This window comes from Cervus canadensis, chromosome 5 (assembly GCF_019320065.1).
Source record: "Cervus canadensis isolate Bull #8, Minnesota chromosome 5, ASM1932006v1, whole genome shotgun sequence".
Lineage (NCBI taxonomy): Eukaryota > Metazoa > Chordata > Mammalia > Artiodactyla > Cervidae > Cervus > Cervus canadensis.
This window is the reverse complement of record NC_057390.1, coordinates 68,430,967-68,457,913: the sequence shown is the minus strand read 5'-3', so window position 1 is coordinate 68,457,913 and position 26,947 is coordinate 68,430,967. Positions and strand designations below refer to the sequence as shown.

The 26,947-nt window shown below is 43.9% G+C and overlaps 1 protein-coding gene across 1 annotated transcript; it reads left to right on the top strand.

Moving 5' to 3' along the window:
- The first annotated feature begins 2,062 nt into the window (after positions 1-2,062).
- On the top strand, positions 2,063-25,763 carry GCKR (glucokinase regulator). Its single transcript, XM_043469067.1, is given in 28 exon segments — positions 2,063-2,122; positions 2,457-2,499; positions 2,502-2,611; positions 2,787-2,861; positions 3,265-3,277; positions 3,714-3,763; positions 4,119-4,144; positions 4,146-4,169; positions 4,478-4,544; positions 4,732-4,783; positions 5,385-5,386; positions 6,263-6,357; positions 8,645-8,749; positions 10,156-10,256; positions 10,932-11,059; positions 11,302-11,386; positions 11,706-11,785; positions 12,461-12,557; positions 12,756-12,820; positions 12,822-12,860; positions 12,953-13,036; positions 22,212-22,262; positions 22,264-22,362; positions 23,747-23,758; positions 24,701-24,819; positions 25,417-25,456; positions 25,459-25,507; positions 25,510-25,763. Coding segments are annotated over 28 exon segments (1,854 nt in total). The 3' UTR covers positions 25,593-25,763.
- Positions 25,764-26,947: the final 1,184 nt, after the last annotated feature.

The following is a 26,947-nucleotide window of genomic DNA, read 5'->3' as shown; positions in this document are numbered from 1 at the left end:
AAGTAATGTCTCTGCTTTTTATTATGCTGTCTAGGTTGGTCATAGCTTTTCTTTCAAAGAGCAAGTGTTTCTTGATTTCATAGCTGCAGTCACCATCTGCAGTGATTTTGGAGCCCCTAAAAATAAAGTCTGTCACTGTTTCCATTGTTTCCCCATCTATCTGCCATGAAGTGATGGGACCAGATGCCATGATCTTAGTTTTCTGAATGTTGAGTTTTAAGCCAACTTTTTCACTCTCCTCTTTCACCTTTGTCAAGAGGCTCATTAGTTCTTCGCTTTCTGCCATGAGGGTGGTGTTGTCTGCATATCTGAGGTTATTGATATTTCTCCCAGCAATCTTGATTCCAGCTTGTGCTTCATCCAGCCCAGCATTTCACATGATGTACTCTGCATATAATTTAAATAAGCAGGGTGACAATATACAGCCTTGACATATAATAAAATCATCATTTTTTAAAAATTGAATTATAAAAAAAAAATTGAATTATAGTTGACTTACAATGTGTTAGTTTCAGGTGTACAACAAAGTGATTCATATGTATATGTGCCAGTGTGCTCAGTCACTCAGTCCAGTCATATCTGACTCTTTGTGATCCTGTGGACTGTAGCCTGTCAGGCTCCTCTCTCCATGGAATTGTCCCAAGCAAGAATATTGGAGTGGGTTGCCAGGAGAAGGAAACGGCAACCCACTCCAGTACTCTTGCCTGGAAAATTCCATGGAGAGAGGAGCCTGACAGGCTACAGTCCATGGGGTCACAAAGAGTCGGACACGACTGAGCAACTTCACTGTGTGTATCACATTACTTTACTGTGTGTGTCACACTAATATATATTCCTTTCTAAGTTATCACAAGATATTGAATATAGTTCCCTGTGCTATATAGTAGATCTTTATTGTTTATCTATTTTATACACAGTAGTGTGTGTCTGTTAATCCCAAACTCCTAATTTGTCCCTCCCCTCCTTTATCGTTTGGTAACCATAAGTTTGTTTTCTATATCTGTGAGTCTTTCTCCATTTTGTAAGTTCATTTGTATCATTTTCTTTTTAGATTCCACATATAAGTGATATCTAATGATATCTGTCTTTGTCTGACTTCACTTACTTCACTTAGTAAGATAATCTCTAGATGCAAATGGAATTATTTCATTCTTTTTAATATCATCTTCTAATGTATCAAAGGAGATGCTTTATGTGAAAAGTACATTGTTCAGTGTAAATAAATGTTGGCTAAACTTGTATTTAGGGCAGATACTTTGGTTTCTAAGTCTCACTGCACTATTTCTATTTCTGTGGCCCTTTCCCCTGTAATATCCAGTTCAGTGTGTGCACCCCTGGGGCTCTGAAGCTTCTGTTGCCTTCTTTCTGAGAGGAGGGTGAAATGGTGTATGTGGGGCAGGGAGGACTGTGTGATCAGGGAAGACTGTGTGACCTGGTCTTCTGACCTTTGCTGACCCTGAGGACCCTGATCTCTGGCTTCCTGATGCATCCTAGTTCCAGAGCACTGATACCCAGGGATTATCTCTGCCCTGGGCCTGAGTATTGTCCTTCCAGACCCCAGGCCCTCCCAGAGAAGAGGCCATTGTCTGAAGGGCAAGAGTAATGAACCTTGGGTCTTCCTCTTCAGGAGCAAAGCAGAGGCTGGGGACTCTGGATGCCTCTAGAGAGGGACTTGGGGAGGTCCCTGGGGGTGACCAGAGGGCTGGGGGCCTAGTGATCAGGAAAGGATGCAGGCAGAGGTGTTCAGAGGGGGTGGTGCTCAGAGAGGCCAGGGTACTTGGGTTAATCATCACTGTGCCTCATTAACACTGTGTCTGATGAGATGGTCAGATGGCATCACCAACTCAATGGACCTGAGTTTGAGCAAGCTCTGGGAGTTGGTGATGGACAGGGAAGCCTGGCATGCTGCAGTCCACGCAGTCGCAAAGAGCTGGACTCCACTGAGTGACTGAACTGACTGTGCCTCAGGTAAGGCCCTGCCAACTGGAAGCACAGTCAGTGTGACACAAGGGGTTGTGTGGCTGAAAAGGCACACAAGACCGTGTGTCCACAGCATCAGACCATGCCAGGCACAAAACGGTTTCAATTTGTGATTGAGACCCTGGAGCCTGGCAAGTGGGAGGTGAGACACTTTCTCCATGTCGGCCTTCTGTGCTGATTCCTAGAATCCTGTCTGTTCTAGGCTTCCCTTCCCCCTGAGTTTCTGCTGTTCCTGCCCTCCTTCCTATCTTCCTTCCTGATTTTCTTTCATGGATAGGCCCAGAGTACCAACTGCAAGCTAAATGCTGTGTGTGTGTGTGTGTGTGTGTGTGTGTGTGTGTGTGTGTGTGAGTGTGTGTGTGCATGTGTGTATGTTTGTCTCAACACTGTGCCTGCAGCCACTCCCACCTCCAGTTCAGCAGGCGTGAATGAAGCTTTGGCTCCCTGCCCTTATCCTTGTCCCCGCTTCCCTCTCCTTGTCTGGGTATGAGGCAGCCCTGCCAATCACAGTGAAGTCAAATCATTGACCCAGGACATGAACAAAGCTGATGCTGAGCAAATTGTTCGATTGCTGGGGCAATGTGATGCTGAGATTTCCCAGGAGGAGGGGCAAGTCATGCCCACATACCAGGTGACCCAGACCCATCCTCTGGACACTGCAAATAAAGATGCCAACCCCAACCCCACCTCAGCCTCTGCCCTCTCAGGCCATGGTTCCTTATTTTTGAAACCCTGAGAGCCTCTCCACCCCCACCCCCAATCCATTGTCCTTTCCTTGGCTGCTGATGCCCACCTGTTGCCTCCAGTGACTCTACAATGAGTCAACTCTGACCACCATGGAACAAGTGGCTGAAAAAGTTCAGAAAGTGCTGAAAGTACCAGCTCTCCATCTCCTCCCTGCTTAAATCTGTGTTTCCCTCTACATTTCTCTTTTCTTGGTCTCTATGTTTCACTTTTATAGACTTTAGTCCTCCTTTCTTCCAGTCCTCCCTCTTGGATCCTTATTGTCATCTTATCAATCAATAGTAATTATAATAAATATTATTGCATACTACTTTATGATTGACCATGCACTTTCACATCCATTACCTTCACAAAAACCTGTGAAATGGGTGTTATTGTCTCCATTTTTTTTTTTTTTCAGATGGGAAAATGAAGACTTAAGATAATCATAGTGGTGCTGGTTTAGTCTCTAAGTCATGTCCAACTCTTTCGACCCCTTGGACTGTAGCTCACCAGGCTCCTCTGTCCGTAGGATTCTGTCCATAGGGTTTTCCAAGCAAGAATGCTGGAGTGGGTTGCCATTTCCTTCTCCAGGGGAATCTTCCCGACCCAGGGAGTGAACCCAAGTTTCCTGCACTGCAGGCAGATTCTTTACCAACTGAGCTACCAGGGAAGCCCATAGTAGCTTGCCCAAATATACACAACTAATAATTGCTGGATAATGCACTTCTATCTATCTACCTATCTAGGACAAAACTGCTTTCAGTCCTTTTTTGGATTAAGTAAGGGTTTGAATAAGTAGCTAAGCAAGAGTTTTGGGTTAAAATTAATTTTTTCAAATCCGAGGTTCTTTCTACTGCACTGCACTCTCCGTGTTCTGTTCACTTTTGTGATAACAGGAGAGTTCTCTTATCAACAAAGAAGAAAGCATACTTTTCCTAATGGGCTGGGGCCTGGAGACCTAGGCATTTTTCTTTTCTCAGGAGCCTGGGGTGGGGCGGGAGGCTGAGTGGTGCTGAGTGAAGGGGGCACCTCTGGCAGGATGGCATTCCTCATGTCCGTGAGTATTTCAGTCCCTGGTTTTGCTCTCTCTGCCTTCTTGGGGTGACCCTCAGGACCATAAAACTCATCATGGCTCAGCTCCCAGGCAGACCCCCTCCAGCTCTGACTCTATGGAGCCCCATTTCTTCCAAGCCCATCTGAGCCCCACCAGTCTATTGCCAGTGTCTCTATGGCCCACACACCCCTAGTCAGTCATCTCCAAGCAGTGTCTTTAAGTGTCAGATTCCAAGCAGTACTGGCTAAACACTAACCTAAGAGAATCATTATACAACCTCTCCTTTCCAGGTATTGAAAATCCAAGATAATTGTTCCTTCCTTGTCTTTACTACTTCATGTTCTCTCCCCCTTGGCAGGTCTCCTTTAACCAGCTGATGAAAGGTCTACCTTGTTGTTGGTGGTGACAGGTAAGCTAAGTTGGCCTATGACTACTGTGTTTGACCTGAATAACTTCTTTTAGAAATTGAATTTGAATGCTTTTAGGCGGAGATTGTGTCAGTTTGCTTTCCGCTTTGCATTCTTATGTTGCCTGACTAACCCTCATAGGTATTTCAAGTTTTTCAACCCTACCGAGTATTTATCATGGTGCTCAACAAATAGTAGGTGCTCCTCAGTGATAGTTTTCCCTTCATTTCCTCCTCTCAGAAGCAGCCTTAATAAACCATAGGCTTCTGCTTCCCAAGCAGTGCCACTGACCTTGCATGTGTCCTTTTAGGTCTGTGATGGCCTCTAGGGAGGGGACAGAAGATAGTGCCCTGGACAGGATTGAGGAACTGAAGAAGGTCTGTGTTTTCCATTGACACTCAGCCAGAGTCCTCTGTCCCTTCCTTCTCATGGGGACATCAAAGCCCCAGCATCCAGCCAAAGCCCATCCCCCACCTCTGCCACCCCTCCCCCACACAAATCCCTGCCCTGACATCCTCACAGTAGGTTTGTATCTGGAATCCTCTTGGTGGCCTCCCCTCCTAGGTGGCTGCTGGGAAGAAGAGGGTGATTGTCATTGGTGTTTTGGTGGGACTCTGTGAATATGAAAAAGGGTTATATGGATCAATTTTACAGGAATGCAGGCATAGGAGTGGAATAGCATGGAAGAGATGCTGACAAGATTTATGTAGATTTAGCTCGAAAACAGAAAGGATTTTTCGTAAGGAAGTTTGATTTTATGGTTAATTAGGATCCAGTTGTATGAATGTGGTTAAAGGGAAAGGGATCCTATCTTAGAATAACTGTGTACCAATCCATTTCACAACCAAAACAGAGAAGTCCAGGGGTCAGCCAACTATGTTGGTAGGTCAGTCCAACTGCTGCCTGTTTTTGTAAATAAAGTTTTATTGAAACAGCCATTTATGTTTACATATTGTCCATAGCCACTCTCATGCTTTAAAGACTGAGTTGTGCAACAGAGGTCATAGGGCCCAGAAAGCCTAAAAAATTTGCCTTCTGGCTCTTTACAGAAAAAGCTGACCCAGGATTAGTCCTTTGCTACTTAAAGTGTGGTCCTTACACCAGCAGCATCAGTATTACCTGGGGTTTGTTAGAAATGCAGAATATCAGTCCTCCCCACCTGGGATTTCCTGAGCCTGAATCAGCATTTTAACAAGATTCCCAGGTAGTTTGAGAAGCAGTGGGCTAGAGGACCCCGAGTTTCCTCTCAGCTCCACAGCTTTGACTCTGACTCAGCATTCACTCAGTAGAGCCTGGGCCCCAGCAAGGGCTGGATGTGAAATGAGGCATGTGAGGAGAGCAGGACACTGACCTCATGGAGCTTTCAGTTCAGTATTTTCAGACTTTCCTCCAGATTTTTCAGAGGAATTTGTTAAAAATATTAAGTCCAGGGCTTCCCTGGTAGCTCAGTGGTGAAGAATCGGCCTACCAATGCAGGAGACATGGGTTTGATCCCTGATCAGGGAGGATCCCATGTGCAGCGGAGAGGCTGGGCTTGTGCACCAAAAACTGTTGAGCCTGTGCTCTGAAGCCCGGGAGCCGCAGCTGCTGAACTCATGTGCTGCAATTACCGAGGCCTGCGAGCCCTGGAGCCTGTGCTCCCCAACGGGAGGAGCCACCATGGTAAGGGGCCTGCACACCACTAGAGAGTAGCCCCTGCTTGCTGCAGCTCGAGAAAAGCCCTCACAACAAAGACCCAGCACAGCCAAAAATAAATAAGTAAAATTTAAAAGAAAAAGAAAATTTAAAAAATGTAGGTCCAAGGCATTCCCTGGTGGTCCAGTGGTTAAGATTCAGTGCTTCCACTGCTGGGGGCCACAGTTCAATCCTTGGTTAGGGAACTAAGATTCTGCAAGCTACATAGTGCAGGCAAAAATAAAAATAATAAGACAAAAAAGTGTAGGTTCATGGGGTTCTCCCCTTCAAATTCAGATCCAGTAGATTTTAAATGGGCCCAGGAAATTGCATTTAAATAAGCATTTGGGGGTATTCTGATGCACATGGGCCCTGGGCAGCAGTAAAGTAACCCCCTTATTGTGCCCTCCTCCCTCTCTAGGCTCCCTTTGTGCAGGCCAGATGGACTACTGCGTGGATAACCCAGACGTCTTTTTTGCCAGTCCTGGTTGGTTTCAACCCATTGAGCATGGCCAGGTGAGCCTTCTGTAGTGAAAAGTCATGTCCAGAGCCCCGGAGGAGGTTAGGAGGGAACCTATGAAAATTACAGGATGACCCACTGGAAAAAAAAAATAATAATAAAAAAAAAAGAAAATTACAGGATGATCACAAAAGAGAGGGCAGGGCGAATATAGCCTTGTTCACCAAATCTCAGAATAAAAAAGTAAATAAAGGGTGTTTCTAGCTTAGAAAGCTTTTGGTTGGTTGGTTGGTTTGTTCTCTTATTTCAGAAAGGACTGAAGGCAGCTTACAAAGGATAGATAAAATATACAAAAGCATACATTGAAAGCAGAGGGAAGAGGCAAGAAAAACACAGGTCAGAGGACAGAATGAGTTCAGGAAAATGATCCCACAAAGACCAGTACTTTCATCTGCTATGGGCCCCAAGCCTCTTTTCAAAGAAGAAGTAGTGAGTGCTGACTGGCGTCCTACTCTCTCTCCTTTGCCTATTTTTCTTATTTTAGAGCCCTTTCTCCTTCATTCCACGAGCCCCTTTGGTCTCTCTCTGGCTACTCACATTCCCATCCTGTTTCCCTTTCCTGAGATCCCTGTGCCTCCAGATGACCTCCCTCTTATTCTCTGTCTAAATGGCCACTTTGATCTCAAGAAGGTCAGCATATTAAACCAATAATGCTAATTGTAATTCTGTGGATGCACTGCCTTGAGAGTATTAAAAAAAACGTAAGAAAGATTTTTGTAGGAGAGGTCTGATGTAGGCTTGAGGTAAGGTCCTGAAATATCCAAATTTTGGAAGCATCCTTGGAGATTCTGATGTACAGCCAGGCTGGGGAAACTCTGCTAAATAAACCATTGGAGTGGGCCTCTTGAAGAAGCCGAGGGTTTCCTGTCACTGGAGGTATTTCGGCAAAGGCTTGTTGATTACTCAACAGCTCCTTTGTGTATCTAGTGGTGGTCTTGGGGAGAGGGACAGCTGAATTCTTTCAGAGACTTTTTCAACTCTCAGATTCCAGGCATGTGGTGTAATTAATATGAAGGTATAAATGATCTCTTTTAATGGAGGACCTTCCTTTACCAAAAATGTTTCTGCTGCAGTGGATGCTAATTTCAGGCACTGTGACTAAGTGAAATGAAGGATTTCAAACAATGTAGGCGTGGAGATCTTCCAGTTGTTCCTTAAATCAGTGGCTCCCAAACTTGGCTGATCTTCAGCATCGTCTGGGAAGCTTTTTAAAAATACAGATTTGGGGGCTCCACTCCAGAACTTCTGAAGCAGATTCTCAGAGTGGGCATGGAACCCAGAAATGGGTAATTATTAAAAAAAAAAAAACAAAGCTCCCCAGGTGATTTTGATGACCAGCCAAGTCTGGGAATCTCAGTTTTCAACCACACAGTAAACACTGTCTCCTCTCTCTGCTTAGGTCTCCTCTGTCTGAGGTCTCTAGAAAGTTTCAGAAGTAGTTTGAGGACAAGTTATAGAAAACACTTTACCCAGTAGGTATGTAACATATAAAACTTGTTTGACCCAGAAGTAATGCAGATGAAAAACATATTAAAATAGTTCAAGAAGGGATGGAACTTTTGTAGGAATGCCATGATAAGAGGAAGTTAGGGAAGCCATAGACAGAAATAACTTTTTGAGCTCTTGCCATGGTGAGTAATTCCCAAATTATCCCCTTTCAAAGCCTGGAGAGCCAACTACAGAAGATCCCCATTCTTTGAGATTCCGTGGTTGCACCTGTTGCTCTCCTCATCCACACTTCGTCATGTTCCTGATTAACTTATTCAAGGGAGGTTCCCAACTGTTAGGTGCTACACTTCAGACCTTGTAGCTTGGTTCTCTCAGTAGGAACTTCAGCTAGTGAGGGGTTCACTATTTGGAGAATTTCCAGAATATATTTCCAGGAATGCGAAAAGCTTCTGACGGACCCTAAAACTGAATAGGTGGTGACTTTGACATTTGGTTGATAGGCATTCCCTTAGGTACCTGCAGAGGGTGTAGCTAGTGTGGTCATGGCAACGAGACCTGTTCAAGGACCAGGTCATGAGGAAGTTCTGGTCTCAGGCTGGAACTTTACGTTTGAGTGTCGGTTTTGCTCTGGGCTTCAATTGCTGAATGTTTTATTAACCCTCATCCTTGAGGTTCAGGGACACAGTGCTCCTATGGGCATCAAAGCACATCTCTCTAGGAAATTGTAGACCTCTGACCCCAATCCCAATGTGGTCTTTGATCTCAACTCCCATCTAAGGTCCTTCCTTTAGATTCTTACAGACAATCCCCCCTCTGTCTCTCTTTGGGCCCTAGAAATGATCCTATTGAAGACTAGAGTTCAACATTCTGACAAATTGTGGAGCAGATGCAGAAACTGCAAGAGCAACAGGAAGCTTTTGTGCTCAATCCTGCAATTGGGGTGAGATCTGCCACTGCCCCTACCCCTTGCCCCCAACTCAGGATGGTTTGCCATTGCGGGCCTCTGATTTTAGTTTCCGTTACATTTTGTCTGAATTCCTGGCATTGTGTGTCTACTGAAATGTTGTAAATCACATCCTATTTTCTCATTTTGTTTTTCATCTTAAGATGTGTTATTTCCATTGTGGCCCTGTCGCTTAAATCAGTAATTGTTAAATACCTAAATGGTCTAGGGGAAGTTTCTATTTAAAGACATTCTTTTGCATCTGTGTGTGTGTGTGTGTGTGTGTGTATGTCTGTGTGTGTTTTGCTAAGTTCCTTCAGTCATGTCCAACTCTTTGCAACCCCGTGGTTGTAGCCTGCCAGGTTCCTCTGTCTGTGGGTATTCTCCAGACAGAAATGTCAGACTGAGTGGCCATTTCCTTCTCCAGGGGATCTTACCATATAGAAAGTATCAAGTAGAGTGGTGAACTGCTTTATGTCTCTTTTATATGTTTAAATTTCAAATATGGGATTTTAAAAACAATGGGATGCAGTTTCACTCTTCTGCCTTTCTAAAAGTCTCCAAAATTGACTTGGGCTTTCTAAGCCTCCTGTGCTCCTGTTCCTTTTGTCTCTGGATTGTGACTGCATCTCACTAGCATCATCTTCTCTTCTTTTCACCTTACAAAGTATCTTAACCAAATCCCTGATCCTCTCTGCCAGGGATGGGCACATCAGTGACATTTCCTTGACCTTCCTTCTGCGAGATTGGAAGGCAGGAATTCCATATCACCCAAAAGTTCTGTATCTTTCATCTCCCAGGGACTCATCTCTCCTCCTCTCTGCAATTATTTACTTTTAATCTCCTATTCTCAAACACTGCTTTTTATCATTCTCTTTGCTGTCATCTCTTTATCTCTTTGGTGTGTCATGTTACATATCATGTTGTGGCTGCTTCATCGGTCTGTCCAAAGGACAGGAAATGTGGTTAGTAAATGCTAATGGTTAGTAAATGTGTGTTAGTAAATGTGGATTAGTAAACTGCTATTTAAAAAGGGGAGGATGTAGGAGGGAGAAAGTTCTTGGGAAAAAGAAAAACCCTCTTTGAAAACCCTTATCCCCAAGTAACGGAAGACCCATTATTCTGGCTTTGTCTCCAAAGTCCTGAATGTACCATAGAAATGACCAAAGGGGGGCTCTTTCTCTCTCTCTTCTCTTCTCTCAGTTAAACTCTCAACCCAGCATTCCTCATCACAGCACACTGGGGGCCACTAGTCCTACTAGTACCTGTGCAGTGGCCACTAACCAGAGCACATGTCCAAGAGCCACTGTAACCAGACTGCATGCACAGTGGTCACTAACTAATAAACTCTAGGACCCTCTTTCCATTCCCAGATTCTCTGGGGTGTCATCATCACTCCCCAACCTGAGGGCCTCAGTGACTCCTTCTGGATGAAAGGTTGAAATGCCACCAACATCCTTCTGGAAGCCCTGTTGCCAGCAGCCCACAAGACTGTGGACCATTGTAGCATCAGGACCATTGGACCATTGTAGATGGGGCATTGCAGCATTTCCAAGGTAGGGAGGATCTGGACCAGAGAGAGATCAGAGTTGGGCAGTTGGTGGGACAGTGCAGGTGGAGAATGGCAGATCCAGACCTGGAGACTGGGCTTAGCAGCAAGACTGAGGCCCTGCTGGTCCTTCCCTGAGAAGGGAGCTGACTGGGGACACTGGTGGTCCCATGACACAGTCAAGGCATCTGACTTGTTCCCAGTGGACCCTGAGTTCCTCATGTCCAGACCTGATCCCTTTGCCCACCTGAGACATCCAAAGCTAACATGGCTTCTGAGAGTCTTTGCTGTGGGGATGGTCCAGGCCATGTGGGGTAGAGGTGATATTGCTGTGTGCCTGGTCCGCTCCCCAGGGTCTCTTGCCTGGCTTCCACATGGTTCACTTACCTCCTTGTCAACTCTCTGATCCCATCCTCCTCTCAGCGCTCTGGATGCTCTCTCCCACTCTCTGCTCTTTAGTCTTCTTCCCACCAAAGCCCTTCCTGCCCCTCTTGAATGCAATCTGGCCCTTCTTTCTGCACCTCCACCAGGGACCAGCAGAACTTAGTTTCAAGGGAATTGTGCCGTCCCTTGAATTGGGTGGGAGGGACCTTGGTTTTCTGAAGGGTGCACTGGGCCTGCCCTGGGAGATGGTCACCTTTCTCCCAGATGACTTTTGGAAATCCTGCAGACATTTGAGCAGGCTTATCAAGTGACCTATGGTCAAAGCCCCAAGATTGCCACCCTGATGAAACAGGCCAGCACCAGGTGTGTAGATGTATATTTGGAGGGAGGAAGTGGCCTGGGCAGAGAATATTCTGAGAGCAGGGGAGAATCTATGGGATATGTTAATATGGGAAGGTCTGGGGATGGGGGCCTGTGTGTTGGAGGGTCAGGATAGGCTTTTGGTTCATTTATTCCTATGCTCTTCCATGTGTATTTTTCTCTGATCTCTGGACTTTTTTCACCGTGATCTCTCCTTTCACGTCCTGACCTCTGACCCACCCTCAGCCTGGCGAGAAAGGCCGAGTGTACCTGGTTGGCTGGCAGACCCTGGGCATCATTGCCATCATGGATGGAGTAGAGTGCATGCATGCCTTTGGTGCCGATGGGACTCTTGTCCAGACTTTCCTCCTGATTCTTCCTGATCCAAACCAATTGGTCTGCTATCCAAATTCTTTCCTACTCCAACCCATGGCGGGGCTCCTTATCCAGTTTTCATCCTGCTCTATCTAGGTAGGCATTCAGTCAAATGCTCCTTCTTTTTGAACCTTTACTCAGTCCTTGATCCCTTGCTTAGCTATGGCCTCCCATGTGTGTTACTCCACATCCTGCACCCTACTTGCCACTTTCCTCCCAGTCCCACTGACACCTTCCCAAGCCTAGAGCCTTCCTGTCCTATGAAGCCTCTCACTCCTCTCTCCCTGATTTCCGGGATGTCCATGGATTTCTCATTGCTGATCGCAGTGGCATGTTTAACCAGGAGGCTGAGCTTATCAACCAGGTGGAAAGATGATGGGATGTGGGGAAGTTGGGAAGATAACTAGTGTGCAGAGGGTGGGAGAAAAGAGGAAGTTAGAAACAGGGGAATACCATGGGATTCCTTTCTAGAGAAGGGGAAATGGGTTAAAGGTCGTGAGGCTTGGGGCAGCATGGGGACAGTGTGGGAAGCTCTTTATTCACCCCTCTAACCTGGCTCTAACGGAGAAGGCAATGGCACCCCACTCCAGTACTCTTGCCTGGAAAATCCCATGGACAGAGCAGCCTGGTAGGCTGCAGTCCATGAGGTCGCTAAGAGTCGGACACGACTGAGCAACTTCACTTTCACTTTTCACTTTCATGCGCTGGAGAAGGAAATGGCAACCCACTCCAGTGTTCTTGCCTGGAGAATCCCAGGGACGGGGCAGCCTGGTAGGCTGCTGTCTTTGGGGTCGCACAGAGTTGGACACGACTGAAGTGACTTAGCAGCAGTAGCAGCAACTTGGCTGTAGTCCAGAGCTCTTCCATCAGCTGCGTCATCTTGGACAAAACACTTTTTACTTCTTTGAGTCTTGGTTTTTTATTGTACATCCGTAGATAAAAGCTCTGGACTCAATGTCCTCTAAGGGCCTCTTTGGTCTCCAAGTCTGTGTGTCAGAGTTTTTCATGGGAGGCATTCTCTCCTCTTTTTCTGCTCCAGGGTCCCCATTTCTCCTTCTCCCAGGAAGACTTCCTGACTCCCATCCTGCCGTCCCTCACAGAAACTGACACTGTGCTCTTCATTTTCACCCTGGATGGTGAGAGGGAAGGTGGGAATGGTAGGGTGAGGGGCTGGAGGCAGCAGAGTGACTCAGAGGAACTATCATTTGTCCAGGTCTTAGGGTGCCTGCTCAGAGGTGGGGGCAGCAGTATGTATCCTGACTGGGCCCCAGGGGAGGAGGAAGAACTGCCAAAGAGCCAGCCCTTCCACTCTGATGGCCTCTCCCTCTCCTTAGACAACCTCACAGAGGTGCAGACACTGGTGCAGCAGGTGAAAGAGAAGACCTCCAACATCCAACGTCCAGGCCTTGGCACACAGCACCGTGGGGCAGTCCCTGTCAGTGGGGGGCCAGCCTTGAGGAGGGGACCCCGGGGAGCAGTGACAGCCAGGTCTTCCTGGAGATGCTGCTCCTGCTCCTCTCTCTCTCTCCAGATCCCTCTGAAGAAGCTCTTCCCCTCCATCATCAGCATCACATGGCCACTGCTTTTCTTCGAATATCAAGGGAACTTCATCCAGGTATGAGGGATGAGGAGGTAACGTCTACAGTGAGGGACACAGAAAAGGAGGGATCCCAGGAATTAGAAAACCCAGCGCTAGGACTTCCCTGGTGGTCCAGTGGCTAAGACTCTGCTCTTCTACTGCAGAGCACAGGTTCGATCCCTGGTTGAGGAATTAAGATCCCACATGCTGTGTAGGTGGTGCTAGTGGGAAAGAACCCGCCTGCCAATATAGGAGACGTAAGATATGTGGGTTTGACCTCTGGGTTAGGCAGATCCTCTGGGGAGGGACATGGAAATCCACTCCAGTATGCTTGCCTGGAGAATCCCATGGACAGGAGAGCCTGGTGGGCTACAGTTCATGGGGTTGCAGAGTCAGACATGACTGAGCCATTAACACTTATTACTTATGTTGTGTGGAATGGCCAAAAAAACCCCAAAAAACCAGAAGAACAAGGAAAACCCAGGGCTGGAGGGTAGAAAGGGTTGTTTGACTTCCACGAAGCCAGCTGGGCAAGTTCTTGTGTTACCAGGTCACTAATCAGAGTTTTCAAGTCAATGGGCTGCTGCACTCAGTTCTCTTGAGAAAAATGCAAAAATACAGGATGGGCCACCAGTCAGCTGACAGATACTCTTTTATCCTTTTTCACAGGTTAATTATCAATACCACAGTCATCTACACTATGCAGAAGCCTTTGAGGCATATTTTTTTTGCAAGTTGTCCTATGAGTTCACTGCAGATAACAGTACACTGATACAGTCCCTGCTCACTAATGAAATTATGATCAGTACAAGCACTGGTAATAACTGTAGAAATAGTAATCACTTTGGGTGCACTTTGCAGTTTAGGGTTTGGAGTGAGCACCAGGATGTCTGGATGCCACTTCAGCTCTGCTTTGCAGCCCAAAAGAAAAAGCAGTTTTACACATCTCTGGTCCTCAGTTTTCACACACAACATCCCTTATCCTCCAAAGGGCAGAACCAGGCTCCTGAAAAGTGGTGGTGTTGCTGGAGAGATGTGGTCTCATCCATTATTCAAACCACTTCCTCCAGGAAGCTTCCCAACTTGACCAGACAACAGCTGGCGTGCTCCTTACCTGCCCTCAGAACTCAAAGGAGGTCCCTCTCTGAGCAGGGAATCCACACCCCTTTCAAAGTGTATCTTTGTCTTTCCTTCTAAATGGTGTTCATTCATCATATCCCTATTTCTCTTGGCATGCTTTCCACATTCACTGTTGCTTTTGAGCTCTCACATCTCTCAGAAGTCTTTTCCAATTACACCCACCTTGTCTAGACCCCTTCCTTTTACGTTATATACTTCTTTACACTTATAGGTTCCATTGCATAGTCATAATACCTCATACACAGAGGCCTTTGCACTTTACAAAATATGTCATGTATGTTATCTCAGTTCTCTTAACAATCTCCTAAGGATTGTGTGTTTAATGTCTCCATTTCCCAAATGAGAAAGCTGAAATGAAGACATTAAGGGGTTGTAATCATGACTACACAACTAAGACAGGAATCAGGCTTTTTAAAAATCAATTACTATTATTTTTTGCTGCACTGGGTCTTCATTGCAGGTGGGTTTTCTCTAGTTGCGGCGAGTGGGGCCTACTCTTCATTGTGATATACAGCTTTCTCATTGCTGTGGCTTCTCTTGTTGTGTAGCACAGGATCTGGGCTTGTAGGCCTCGGTAGTTGCAGCGTGTGGGCTCTAGAGTGCAGGCTCAGTAGTCGTGGTGTGAGGGCTTAGAAGCTCCACAGCATGTGGAATCTTCCTGGACCAGGGATCGAACCTATGTCCCCTACATTGGCAGGTGGATTCTTATCCACTGCACCATCAGGGAAGTCCAAGAGTCAGGATTTGAACCCAGTTTGAATCCAGGTTTTGTGACTCTAAATCCGTGGTTTATTTCACCATATGGTATAAATTTCAACCATGTTCATGAGTTGTGTGAGATTCTTTTATTTATTCATTCAGCAAATAGTTTTAGAGTACCTGTCACATGTCAGGTACTATCCCAGGGATAGGGGATATAGTAGGGAATGACAATCTGTGATATTTTAAAGAACTGTATTTTTAAAGAATATTGTAACTATGGTAGCAATTTGTTTTTTTTATTGTCAAAACTTTCAGAAATACAGAAATCAAAGAGAAAAAAAAACATCCATAATCCATCTTCTTCCAGGAAAACCCCTCAGACAAATTTTAGAGAATATCCCTCTATTTTTTAGTGCATTTGTAAAATAGTTATATAAAAACAGTATCATACTCGGCATGCTGTTTTTAACTTGCTTCTCTTTATTTAAAATTATAAACACCTTTCTGTACTAATGTTATTTACCTCATAATTTCATTTATTTATTTATGACTGTGCTGGGTCTTGGTTCCTTTGAATGAGTTTTCTCAGTTGCGGCGAGTGGGGGCCACTCTTTGCTGTGGTGCATGAGCTTCTCACTCTGGTGGCCTCTCCTTTTGCGGAACACAGATTATAGAGCACAGGCTCAGTAGTTGTGGCCCACGGGCCCAGCTGCATCCATGGCATGTTGAATCTTCCTGGACCAGGGGTTGAACCTGTGTCCCCTGCATTGGCAGGTGAATTCTTATCCGCTGCACCACTAGGGAAGTCCCTACCTCATCATTTAAACTTTTATTTATTTACTTATTTAGTTATTTATGGCTGTGCTGGGTCTTCTTTGCTGTGTGCAGGCTTCTCATTGAGGTGGCTTCTCTCGTTGCAGAGCACCAGCTCTAGGGCACTCAGGCTTCAGTCGTTGTGGCATGTGGGCGCAGTAGTTTTGGCTCTGGGCTCTAGAGCACAGGCTCAGTAGTTATGGCCCACGGGCTTAGTTGCTCTGAGGGACATGGACTCTTCCTGGACCAGGGATCATACCCATGTCTGCTGCATTTGCAGGTGGATTTTTTACCACTGAGCCACCAGGGAAGCTCTCTGCTTCATCATTTTTAATGTCAGTATAGTATTCCTTGGAATGGGTGGACCATCATTTTTTTATTCTAACCCTAGTCATCAGATGTTATGGTTTCAACATTATGGCTTTTCTTAAAATGCTGCATAGAATATCCTTATACACACATTTGACACTCTCATTAGTATAAACCTCCAAAAGTGGAATCACTGGGTTAAAGTATGTCTAAAATTTTAAGGCTTTTTGATGCATACTGGTATCTCCAAAAAGGTTCGTAAATAGAGGGTAAAATTGGTTGTTCCCCCATACCCTTAAAATACTGGGTAGCATTGTTCTTTATAATCTTCAGTAATCAGCAAAGGAAAAAACAAAAGGCATTGAAGTGTGAATTTATATTTCATTACTTTGGAGATTGGCTGCTTAAAGATATCTGGTTGCCTTTGAATATATATATATATATATATTTTTTTTTTTACTGCACTCTGCAGCATGTGGGATTTTAGTTCCCATAACCAGGACTGAACCCACACCCCCCTGCATTAGAAGCAATTTTTATTGCTTCCTGAATATTTTTATCTTTTTGTATTGCTTCTTCATATCTTTTGGGCATATTCACCCATTCTTTTTTAGGGTATTTTTTTATTACTAATTTATAAGAGGGAGTATTTATAGCAAGGATGGTAGCCCTTTTTTCCCATTCTATATTTTCCCCTGGTTTATCATTTTTAATTTCTATGTTTCTGATGTAGAGACATTTTATTTACACTTTTTTTACATAGTCAGATCTATCAGTTTTTTTGTGTGTGTTTGTGTGGTTTTTGTCTTTTGCTTGATTCTGGTTTTTTATCTTTTACATGTACCGACATTGTTTAAAATAAAGAGGCTTCTTTTAAAGCTTATAAATCTTTAGTTGTAGAAATATTTTTGATGTAAAATCTGCCCACACTTTTATTTTGAAAACGTTCAAATCTGCAGAAAAATTGCAAGAATAGTACAATGAACCCCCATATGCTTTTCGCTAGATTACCAGTCATTAACATTTTGCCACATCTGCTTCATCTCTTTTTTCCCCTGAATCATTTGAAATGTAATTGGAGATATGATACTTGACACAAATTACTGTGTTCCCTAAGAACAAAGGGCATTTGTCTCCATAATTACCACATAATTATTGCTCGAGAAAATGACAATTAATACAACATGATTATCTCAATACAGACTATATTCAGATTCCCCCAATTATTCTTGTATTGTTTTTATCTTCCGGATCCAGGATCTGATCAAGAACAATGTGTTGCATTGCATTTCATTATGTTTCTTTAGTTTCCTTTAATCTGGCTGAGTCCCTCAGTCGTTTTTTATGTTTTTCATCAAAACAGTGATGTTTTAGAAGTCTAGACCAATTGTTTCCCAGTATGTGCCTCACTTTGGATTTGCCTGATTGTTTTTTCATTATATTCACCTTAAATTTGGGGGCAGGAATCCTGCATAAATGTGGCTGCTCCTTTATCAGTGTATCACATGGGGAGGTTCCTGATATCAGTTTGTCCCTTTGTTTGGTGGTGCTATGTTTGATCATTTGGTCAAGGTGGTATCTGTTAGGCTTCTTTTTATGTTATTCCTCAGCATCTTTCACCCATGATTTTAGCATCCACTGATGATTCTTCATTGAATCAATTATTACTATGACAGTTTTCAAATGGTGATTTTTCTATTTCTACCCTTCTGTCTACATTTATTGGTTGGCATTCTTCTGTGAAGAAGAATCTCTCTCCTCTCCCCATCTTATCTACATTTATTTAGTATTGATGTAAACTCATGAATTTTTGTTGCTCAGTGTGTTTTAATCTATTCCTGTTATTACTCATTTTAATGCTCAAAATGTGAGCTCATTCAAGCTGGCCCTTGTGTTCTTGTGACATATCTATCCACATTAGCATTTAGACACTCTACTGTGCTGCTTTTTGCAAAAAAAAATTTTTTTCCTGTTCTCTTATGCAACATACATACTCTTTTATGCCTTGCATTTTTGCTTAACAAGATATACTGAAAATCTCTCCAGTTTATAAATCTCTTCTTCATTATTTACATTTGTGTGTGTGTGTGTGTGTGTGTGTGTTTATGTACCCAGGGGAGAATAGTATAACTTACAGTTGACTCTCTGTATCCATGGTTTCTCCCTATCTACATGTTGTTATTAGTCACTCAGTCATGTCCGACTCTTTTGTGATCCTATGGACTGTAGCCCGCCAGACTCCTCTGTCCTATGGATTTGCCAAGCAAGAATACTGGAGTGGGTTGCCATTTCCTTCTCTGGGGGATCTTCTCGACCCAGGGATCAAACCCATATCTCCTGCATTAGCAGGCAGATTCTTTATCAGTGAGCCACCAGGAAAGCCCCTCTCCACATGTAGGAGCACAAGATGTAGGGGCACAAAAATGTTGGCCCAAGTTCACCTTATAATTTCCCTGATTCCAGCCGTGGAATCAATCATTTTCCAAGGAACCCTGATTGTTAGTAGAAACTGATATTTAGAGAGCTAGGTACTTGGTATGCTCACTGCTCCTGGCTTGTTTTGCCTCCAAGCCCTTTCAGTAGAAAGAAAAGGAAATATATAAAGACATATGTTTTCAAAGACACATATATATACATGTACTCTGCTCCAACATCATCAGTATATTTATGCATCTGTTCAGTCCTGCAGTGAATACCAGTTTTGGAACTACTACCCTCGTACCACTGTCATCAACAAACTTACCAAGAAGTGGTCAAGATTTTTGCAGTTCTTTTTGTCCTTTGGTCACATCCCACTCAAGATAGATAAAATGTTCAAAAGTCACTTGTAGTAATTTTTTTTCTTTGTGGTTATGTTATTAATGTGAGATACAGTTAGGTTCATTTGTTTTTATTTGTTTTCAATTTCAGATTTTTTTTCAGTGTTTGATCTAATTTTGTCTTTTGAATATGTAAAATGTGAAAGTAAAAGTCACTCAGTTGTGTCTGACTCTTTGTGACCACATGGATTATACAGTCCATGGAATTCTCCAGGCCAGGATACTGGAGTGAATAGCCTTTCCCTCTTCCAGGGGATCTTCCCAACCCAGGGATTGAGCCCAGGTCTCCTGCATTGCAGGCAGATTCTTTACCAGCTGAGCCACAAGGGAAATATAACATGATTTAAAAGTCAGAACTTAAAAAGTTGTCTTCTTTTCTATTCCTTCCCTCCCATTCCCACTCATCCCTGCAAGTAACAATTTCATTTGTGACTGATTTCTCCTCCTGTGTTTTTTTTTTTTTTTACCAAAAAAGTGTGCGTGTGCGTGTATGCTTTGCACTTCTTTCTTATACAGGAGGCAGCTTACTATATATACTCTTCTGTGCTTTTGTGAGGCATACTGAAAATAACTGCACTTTGGTTTATAGAACTCTTTTTTGAAAAGCATCTCTATTTTTATTTTTTAAAAGAAAGTGGTTTATTTATAAATTTATTTTTTAACTATTTTGGCCATGCTGTACGGCTTGTGGGATGTTAGTTCTCAGACCAGAGACTGAACCCGGGCCCTTAGCAGTGAAAAGCATGGAGTCCTAACTACTGGACTCCCAGGGAAGTTCCTATAGAACTCCTCCTCATTATTTTTCACATTCAGGTGTGCTCTACATGTGCAAGGTTATTTGGGTAGTCTCTTCTGCAGGGCACTTGAACTGTGTGTTTATGTATATACATGCTGCTGCTGCTAGGTTGCTTTAGTCCTGTCCGACTCTTTGCTACCCTATGGACTGTAGCCTGCCAGGCTCCTCTGTCCATGGGATTCTCCAGGCAAGAATACTGGAGTGGGTTGCTATGCTCTCCTCCAGGGGATTTCCCCACCCAGGAAGTCTCTTTTGTCTCCTGCATTGGCAGACAGGTTCTTTACCACTAGTGCCACCTGGGAAGCTCTGTAAATATATGAAATACACTCATTTTCTAATGATTTGGTGGTCTTGATGATCCTTTGATTGTGAATTCTTTATAAATTAGAGATATTAGTCCTTTACTTCTGATATACAGTTAACAATTGAACAAGGCAGTGGTTAGGGGCACTGACCCTCTGTACAGTGGAAAATGGTATAACTTATAGTCGACTCTGTGTATCCATGATTTCTCCTTATCCACATTCCTGGGATAGGAACATTGTAGTACTGTGTATTTACCATTGAAACAATCCATGTATAAGCGGCCCCTCGCAGTTCAAACCCATGTTGTTCAAGGGACTCTATATATTATATTTTCTATGAGTTTTAACAATACAAAAGTCTTTGCTTTAATATTTCTGGGGTAAAACTTATCAGTCTATCTTTTATTGAATCTGTATCTTGAGGAACAGAAAGCACCCCTCACCTTACCCCCACCCCCAGACTGGAAAGGAACTCCATCTGTGTTTTCTTTTAGTACGTGTTTTCTTCTAGTAAAAATGGTCTTTCTCTTGCTCTCTTTTATCAAAACCATTTTTTAAGTGGAAGTCTGTTTATTTTACAATGTTCTGTTAGTTTTGGGTATACAACAAAGTGATTAAATTATATAGTATATATAATTCTTTTTCAGATTCTTTTCCATTATAGATCATTATAAGATATTAAATGTAGTTTCCTGTGCTATACAGTAAGTCCCTGTTGCTTATCTGCTTTATATATAGACATGCTTAAATGTTAATCCCAAACTATCATTAGGAGTTTATTCTTATGTATAGGGTGAGGTATGGACTCAATTTTATATTTTTCTGAATGACTATCCAATTGTCCCAGTATATATTTTTAAAGTTAATCTTTTCCTAAGTGGTTTGAGATGCTACCTGTATCAAACACTCAGTTCCCAGGTGCAGTGGTTTATTTCTGGAAATTTGTGTCTGTCTATCGATGTGCTGATATCATACTGTTTAAATATAGATACTTATGGTATATTTAATGTCTGATAAGGGCTAGTCCTTTCTTCAATACTCTTCTGTATAACTACTGCCCTTTTTCCACATGAACTTAATTTTTTATAAGATTTATTTATCTTTATTATTTTTTGGCTATGGTGGGTCTTTGTTGCTACATGCAGGCTTTCCCTAGTTGCGGTGAGCTGGGGCTACTCTTTGTTGCAGTGCACAGGCTTCTCATTAATGGTGGTTTCTCTTGTTGCAGAGCATGGGCTCTAGGGCGGAGGCTTAGTAGTTGTGGCACATGGACTTAGCTGATCTGAAGTATGTGGGATCTTCCTGGACCAGGGATCGAACTAGCATCCCTTGCATTGCAAGGCAGATTCTTAACCACTGGACCTACAGGGAAGCCCTCCACATGAACTTTAAAATGAACCTGCCTAGGTTCAAATATGTAAAACTTAAAGTATTTTTATGTTTATTTGTGTGTGCTCAGTCCTGTCAGACTTTTTGTGACCCCATGGACTGTAGCCCACCGTGCTCCTCTGTCCATGGAATTTCCCAGGCAAGAATACTAGAGTAGGTTGTCATTTCCTATTCCAAATGGTTAGTGATATAACTCAGATTTGATTGATATCTCCCCAGCTGCATAGTCTGACATGTAGCCGATAGCATCAGTACTGCATACTGGCCAGCTTTATTCTGATTGGTCAGATTTCTTTTCTTAAACTCAAGAGTGTTTGTTGATCACTTGTTAAGTATTTTCAATATAGACCTTGCCAGGGGTTTGTGTGACCAGCTATTTATAGAGTTGCAGAATAAGGAGGTAGTAGTAGTAGTAGTAGCCTGTTTCCTCAGCCTGGTTAGAACCAAGTACCTAATCCCCTCAGTTCCTTTACTGGACTCCTGGTACCCTCAAAGATGTTATAAATGCAAGATATGAGGACCAGGAACAGGTGATAATTAACACAGTCCCATGTATTTGTACAACTTTTCAATTTTCATTGTGATTTCATATCCAGGAAATGATCGTGGCTCATCACTAAATCAGAAGACCTGGATTTAGGTCCTGATTCTATGTTTCACTATTAAGTTATTTTACTTCTGACTTCTAGTTTCCATATATGTAGAAATGGGTATAGAAAAAAATCTATTTCATAGGATTGTTTTAAGAATTGAATTAATTATTCAATAAACATCACAGTAACCATGGTATTGATCAGTAACGATGTATTAGCCATTACCAAAGCAAATTTTGTCTGCACTTTTGATCCTTGGATTCCTGTCTTATAATAGGGCCCTGTTTATTCTGCTGCTCTACTGATCCCTCATTTTTCATATTCCCATATAGCTGCCCTATTTAGAAGTTCCATCATGAGCTAAGCACCAAGTGGGTGCTGAATGCAATGAGTACAGGGGGTGCATGTGCTTTTCGGGCAGATCCTCCAAAACCACATGTTGGACCTCCTCATTCATAACTTCAAGCTCTTCTGGTGAGCCCTGGCCATACTGCAGGTAGGATGTGATGGGGTGGGGCTGGGTGGGGCAGGGTGGGGCCTGGCCCCAGTGCCTAGGCTGCCATAGGAAGCATGTTTCAGAAGTATGGAGATGTGTAGATGTGAGGGCTGACTTTTCTTCTGTGCCTCTCCTCCTCTTCCTATCAAGTCCATCATCCTCTCTAAGAAGTCTACGTGCACACATGGATGCGTGTTTGTGAAATTATAACTATTAGGCAAGAGTCCCAAGGTAGCTAGATCCAGATACGCAAAATGATGTGCTCTAGAACTGTCAGCCCTTAGCTTGTTTTCCTCTGGGTCACTCTTACTCTTAGGCAGGTGTTCTCCACTAGGTGGCAAACTGGCCACCAGCAGTGCCAGCCTAACATCCTACCCGTCCAGCAACCCTGGTGGAAGGAGTGTTTATCTGTCCCCGTGATTCCTGCAAATACCCGGGGGAGGGTTCTCATTGACTTGTCTTGGCTCACATGCCTATCCCTTAGCCAATCACTGTTCTTTAGGGGAAAGCAGCCCTCTGCCCAGGCCTGGGTCATGTGTTCCAATGGAGGAAGGGGCAGGAAGTGAGCATCAATCAAACATAGGTCACACATGTCTATGAGAATGGGGGAACAATAATTCCCCAGAGGAAAATCAAGGTGCTGATGCCAGGAGGAGGAGAAACGGATGCTGAGCAGATAGCACAACAGATGGTCCTGAAAGTAGGGTTGCTAGATATAGCAAAGAAAAGTACAGGACACTGGTTAAATTTGAATTTCAGATAAATAAAGAATAATTTTTAGTGTAAGTATATTCCATGCAATATTTGAGACATACTTACACTCTCTCTCTCTCTCTCTCCCTATACACACACACACACACACACACACATATATATTTATTACCCATCTGAAATTCCAACATTTTAATTTTCTAAATCTGGTAACTCTACATGAAAGGAATCAATCAACGGTCATTTAGTGAGCAACCACCAGGGCCCCAAAACAACTTTTTAAAACGAGTAAAGCCAACCAGTCAACTGGGAAAAAAAAAATCCTTCATGCTTTTCTTGTTTCCAAAGTTGGGGCAGGTCAGGGGAGCCAGAGTATATATGATCCAATCCTTGCCACCCCAGTATCGCCCAGCTAATGGAGGAGAGACAAAGCCAGTACTTGAAACAGAGAACAATTAAGTGTCAAATTGCATGATCCTTACTGAAGTCCAATAGAATGTCAGAGAATGTAGGATCTAGGCACTATAGCAAGGCAGAAGGCTTCACAGAAGAAGCGATGTTTGAGCTAGGCCTACAGGTTATAGCTCGGGAGAGGTGAAAGGCAGAAGGGCATTCTTGTGAGAAGAAACATTAGCCAAGGCCCAGAATGGGGATTAGGCATGATATGTAGGAGAAACAATCTGGAGTCATTTTCACAGAGTGGTGGTGAGGGGTGATGCGGGAGCAGGAAGGTGATCAATTGTGGAAGACTAAAAACCAGACAGGAATTTAGACTTGCCAAATGTAGCTAGATCTGGGCTGTCCAAGATGGCAGCCACTGGTCATACATGACTACTGGAGCCCTGAATTGAACTGAACTCTACATTTTGTTTAAAAAGTGAAACAGTATAATTTTTTTCATGAAATACAACTTTATTCTTTTGGTAGGACTATATTTCACTTTTGCATTGAAATTTAGCACCTGAACTGAAATGTGCTGTGATTGTAAAATGAAAACTGGATTTCAAAGACATGGTACAAAAATATTATAAAATACCTCACTCATAGTTAATTTTTAATACTGTTTACATGTTGAAATTATATTTTGGATATATTGGACGAAATAAAATGACCAAAATTGATTTCACCTGTTCCTTTTTTAATGCAGTACTAGAAAATTTTAAATTACATATGTGACTCACATTTTATTTCTATTGAACAGAACTGAACTACATAGAGAGGAGAAGGGTGGTGAAAAAAAATAGAAGCAAAGTTTGCAGATGAACAGTCCTGCAGCAGCATAAAAGATGGAGTGGTTTGGGAGGAAACCAGAGGGAATGAGTTCAGTTTAAGATGATCAGCCTCTGGGGTTGGTGGGACATGGCCAAAAATGTGCTCAATTTGCTATTAATTCTCCAGTTTAACCCAGCCAATCAAGACCCACCACCAATGCTTTTAGCCCAATTTTCCTTTATATCTGGGGATTTGAGTTTGGGATTGCTTACAGGGATGAATACTCTATGACTGGTCTTCGAGGTCCCATCCTCCCCATCTCCTGATTGCTTTTCCTTCCTTGGCCCCATTTTCAGCTCCCCTGGCGTTCTAGCCCAACATTGACCTTCCTGCTTCTTCCACAGCGGTTCTCCAGACAGCCCAAGCATGATGGTTCAAGAGCCTCCTTTAGGTGATCCACTTCCCTCAGCCACTGTTGGATGATATGCGGGAAGCTCCCATCTTCCATGTCCAGGTTGCACACGAGAAGGAACATGTAACTCGTCAACTGCTAGTCATTTAGCAAACACCAGTGGCAACCCACTCCAGTATTCTTGCCTGGAGAATCCCATGGGCAGAGGAATCTGGCAGGCTACAGTCCATGGGGTCGCAAAGAGCTGGACATGACTGAGTGACTTCACTTTCATTTCTCTGAGTACTTATGGTGTGTCAGGAACTTGACTTGGCACTGAATTTACAAAGCTCAGTGACACTCTGCCAGGAGTTCCCTGCTCATGGAGGCAACATGGGTTGTGACAAGTATCACAGAAGTGTGAAACAGGTACTATAGGAGTGCAGAAAAGGAGTCTTCAGTTTTGCTTGGAGGGGAGTTAGGAAAGAGAGGGAGAAGGGGTCTTTGAACTGGGTCATGAACCAGGCCTGGATTAATAGGAGTTTTCTGGATCAGGATGAAGGCTTCTCTCTGCTCTTGACCCACCTCATTCTAATTTCTAGTCTTTGGAAACTCCCTTCTATTCTTTCATCCAACCTGGTAGCTTCTGACTCCCACACTGAATACGCAAGCTCCTCCAGGGTTCTTCCTCAGATGACCTTGTCTTCCCAGGCTTCAGTTCTCCCTGCCTCTTCCCTATGGGTGATCCCCATAGCCTTGCTGAGCCTCCTCTTCCAGTGCTCCAGTGCTCCATCCCCGAGGCCTAGGCACATGTGGCTGCAGCTCCGTCTGTGGGGCTGTCAGGAGCGCCCTCTCTGGGCCAAGTCGGAAGCGCAAGGCAGACCCGCTGGAGAGCCTAAAACCTGCCCTGCCGTGAATTGGTGTTTCTGGGCGTGTGGAGGGGGCACAGCCCAGCCCAGCCCAGCCCAACCCAGCCCACCCCTTGGAGACTTGCTGGGCCAGCAGCAAGTGTGGTGGGAGGAGAGGCCCATTCTTCAGGAACACCAGCTGTCCAGGGTGGGGAGATGGTTTCTCTCCTTTGGGGAGAGCTTGTTCTGGAGCCAGTGGTCTCCACTTCCCCTGGCATATTCTGATTTCAGAAGTAAAACTAAATGTCTTCTTCTGAAAAGTTAACTTTCCACTCTCAGTTGATCAGAGTCAATAGATCAGAGGGGAACAGGAAGAATGGCATGTGTTGGTCCCAATAACAGGCTTGTTTCTGTTCTTCTCCACCTACCTCCCAATTCCATTTTCAGTGGCCACTGACCCAGATCTTATTCCAGCTTCTTTATATCCCCCCATCTCCAGCATGTAGGTACAAAAGTGCGCGTATGCACACACACACACACATATATTTCACTCCCACACAGGATCACACAAGGAAGGAGCAGTAGGAACTTAGATAAATCCAAGGTAAGAGAGAGGAAACTGTGTCCCCAACAGAGGACATCCAGAAAATAATCCCAGTTAGGCATGACAGGATCCTCATCACTAGAATGAATCCTACATCCACACATTTTAGCATGAAGTGAGCATTGCATCTCCTAGCCAGTGTTTGCAAAGGAATGTAGGAAACTCTGACAGTGCTGAACACCTTTCGATGGTGGACCCAACACACACTAGAAACCCCAGTACATTTTAGACCTCAACTATCACCTGTTTTGACAAACCAGAGGCACCCTGGCCCATCCCAGACCCCTGCCAGATCTTCAGTGCCTATGAGGTATGATCCCTGTAATAGAGAGCTGGCTCCCCCTTGTGGCCAGAGAGTACCTTGGTGCTAGATACCCAGGAACTCTCAGGGGACAAAACTTCTCTGAAGCTCACTTGAAACTTTTGGCACAAGGGTGAATGCTAAGGAGCCAAATAGATTTCAGTTTTATGAGAATAGAGTATTCAACCCCTTAAAGACAGCCATAAGGGCCTGCTCTATACCTGTGGGCCTCCAGCCTCTATTTGAACTCCTTTTCTTGCTCTACATTTATGTGGCTACCTCAGGTCTCTAACCAATGTCCCCTTCCTCAACATCATTTCTATAGGGCCTTCTGATGGTCATCCATTTGGTTTTTATCCTCCACAAACACCTCTTCCTAACCCTACAAGTCAAGATGGGTAAAGTCAGGAAAAGGCCCTGCAAAGGCTTTCAGTTTCTCTTTACCCACAGATTTCCCATGCTGGGTAAATACTTCTCTCCTCTTGGCCTCATGAGCAGGGTCAGGTCAGAGACGATAC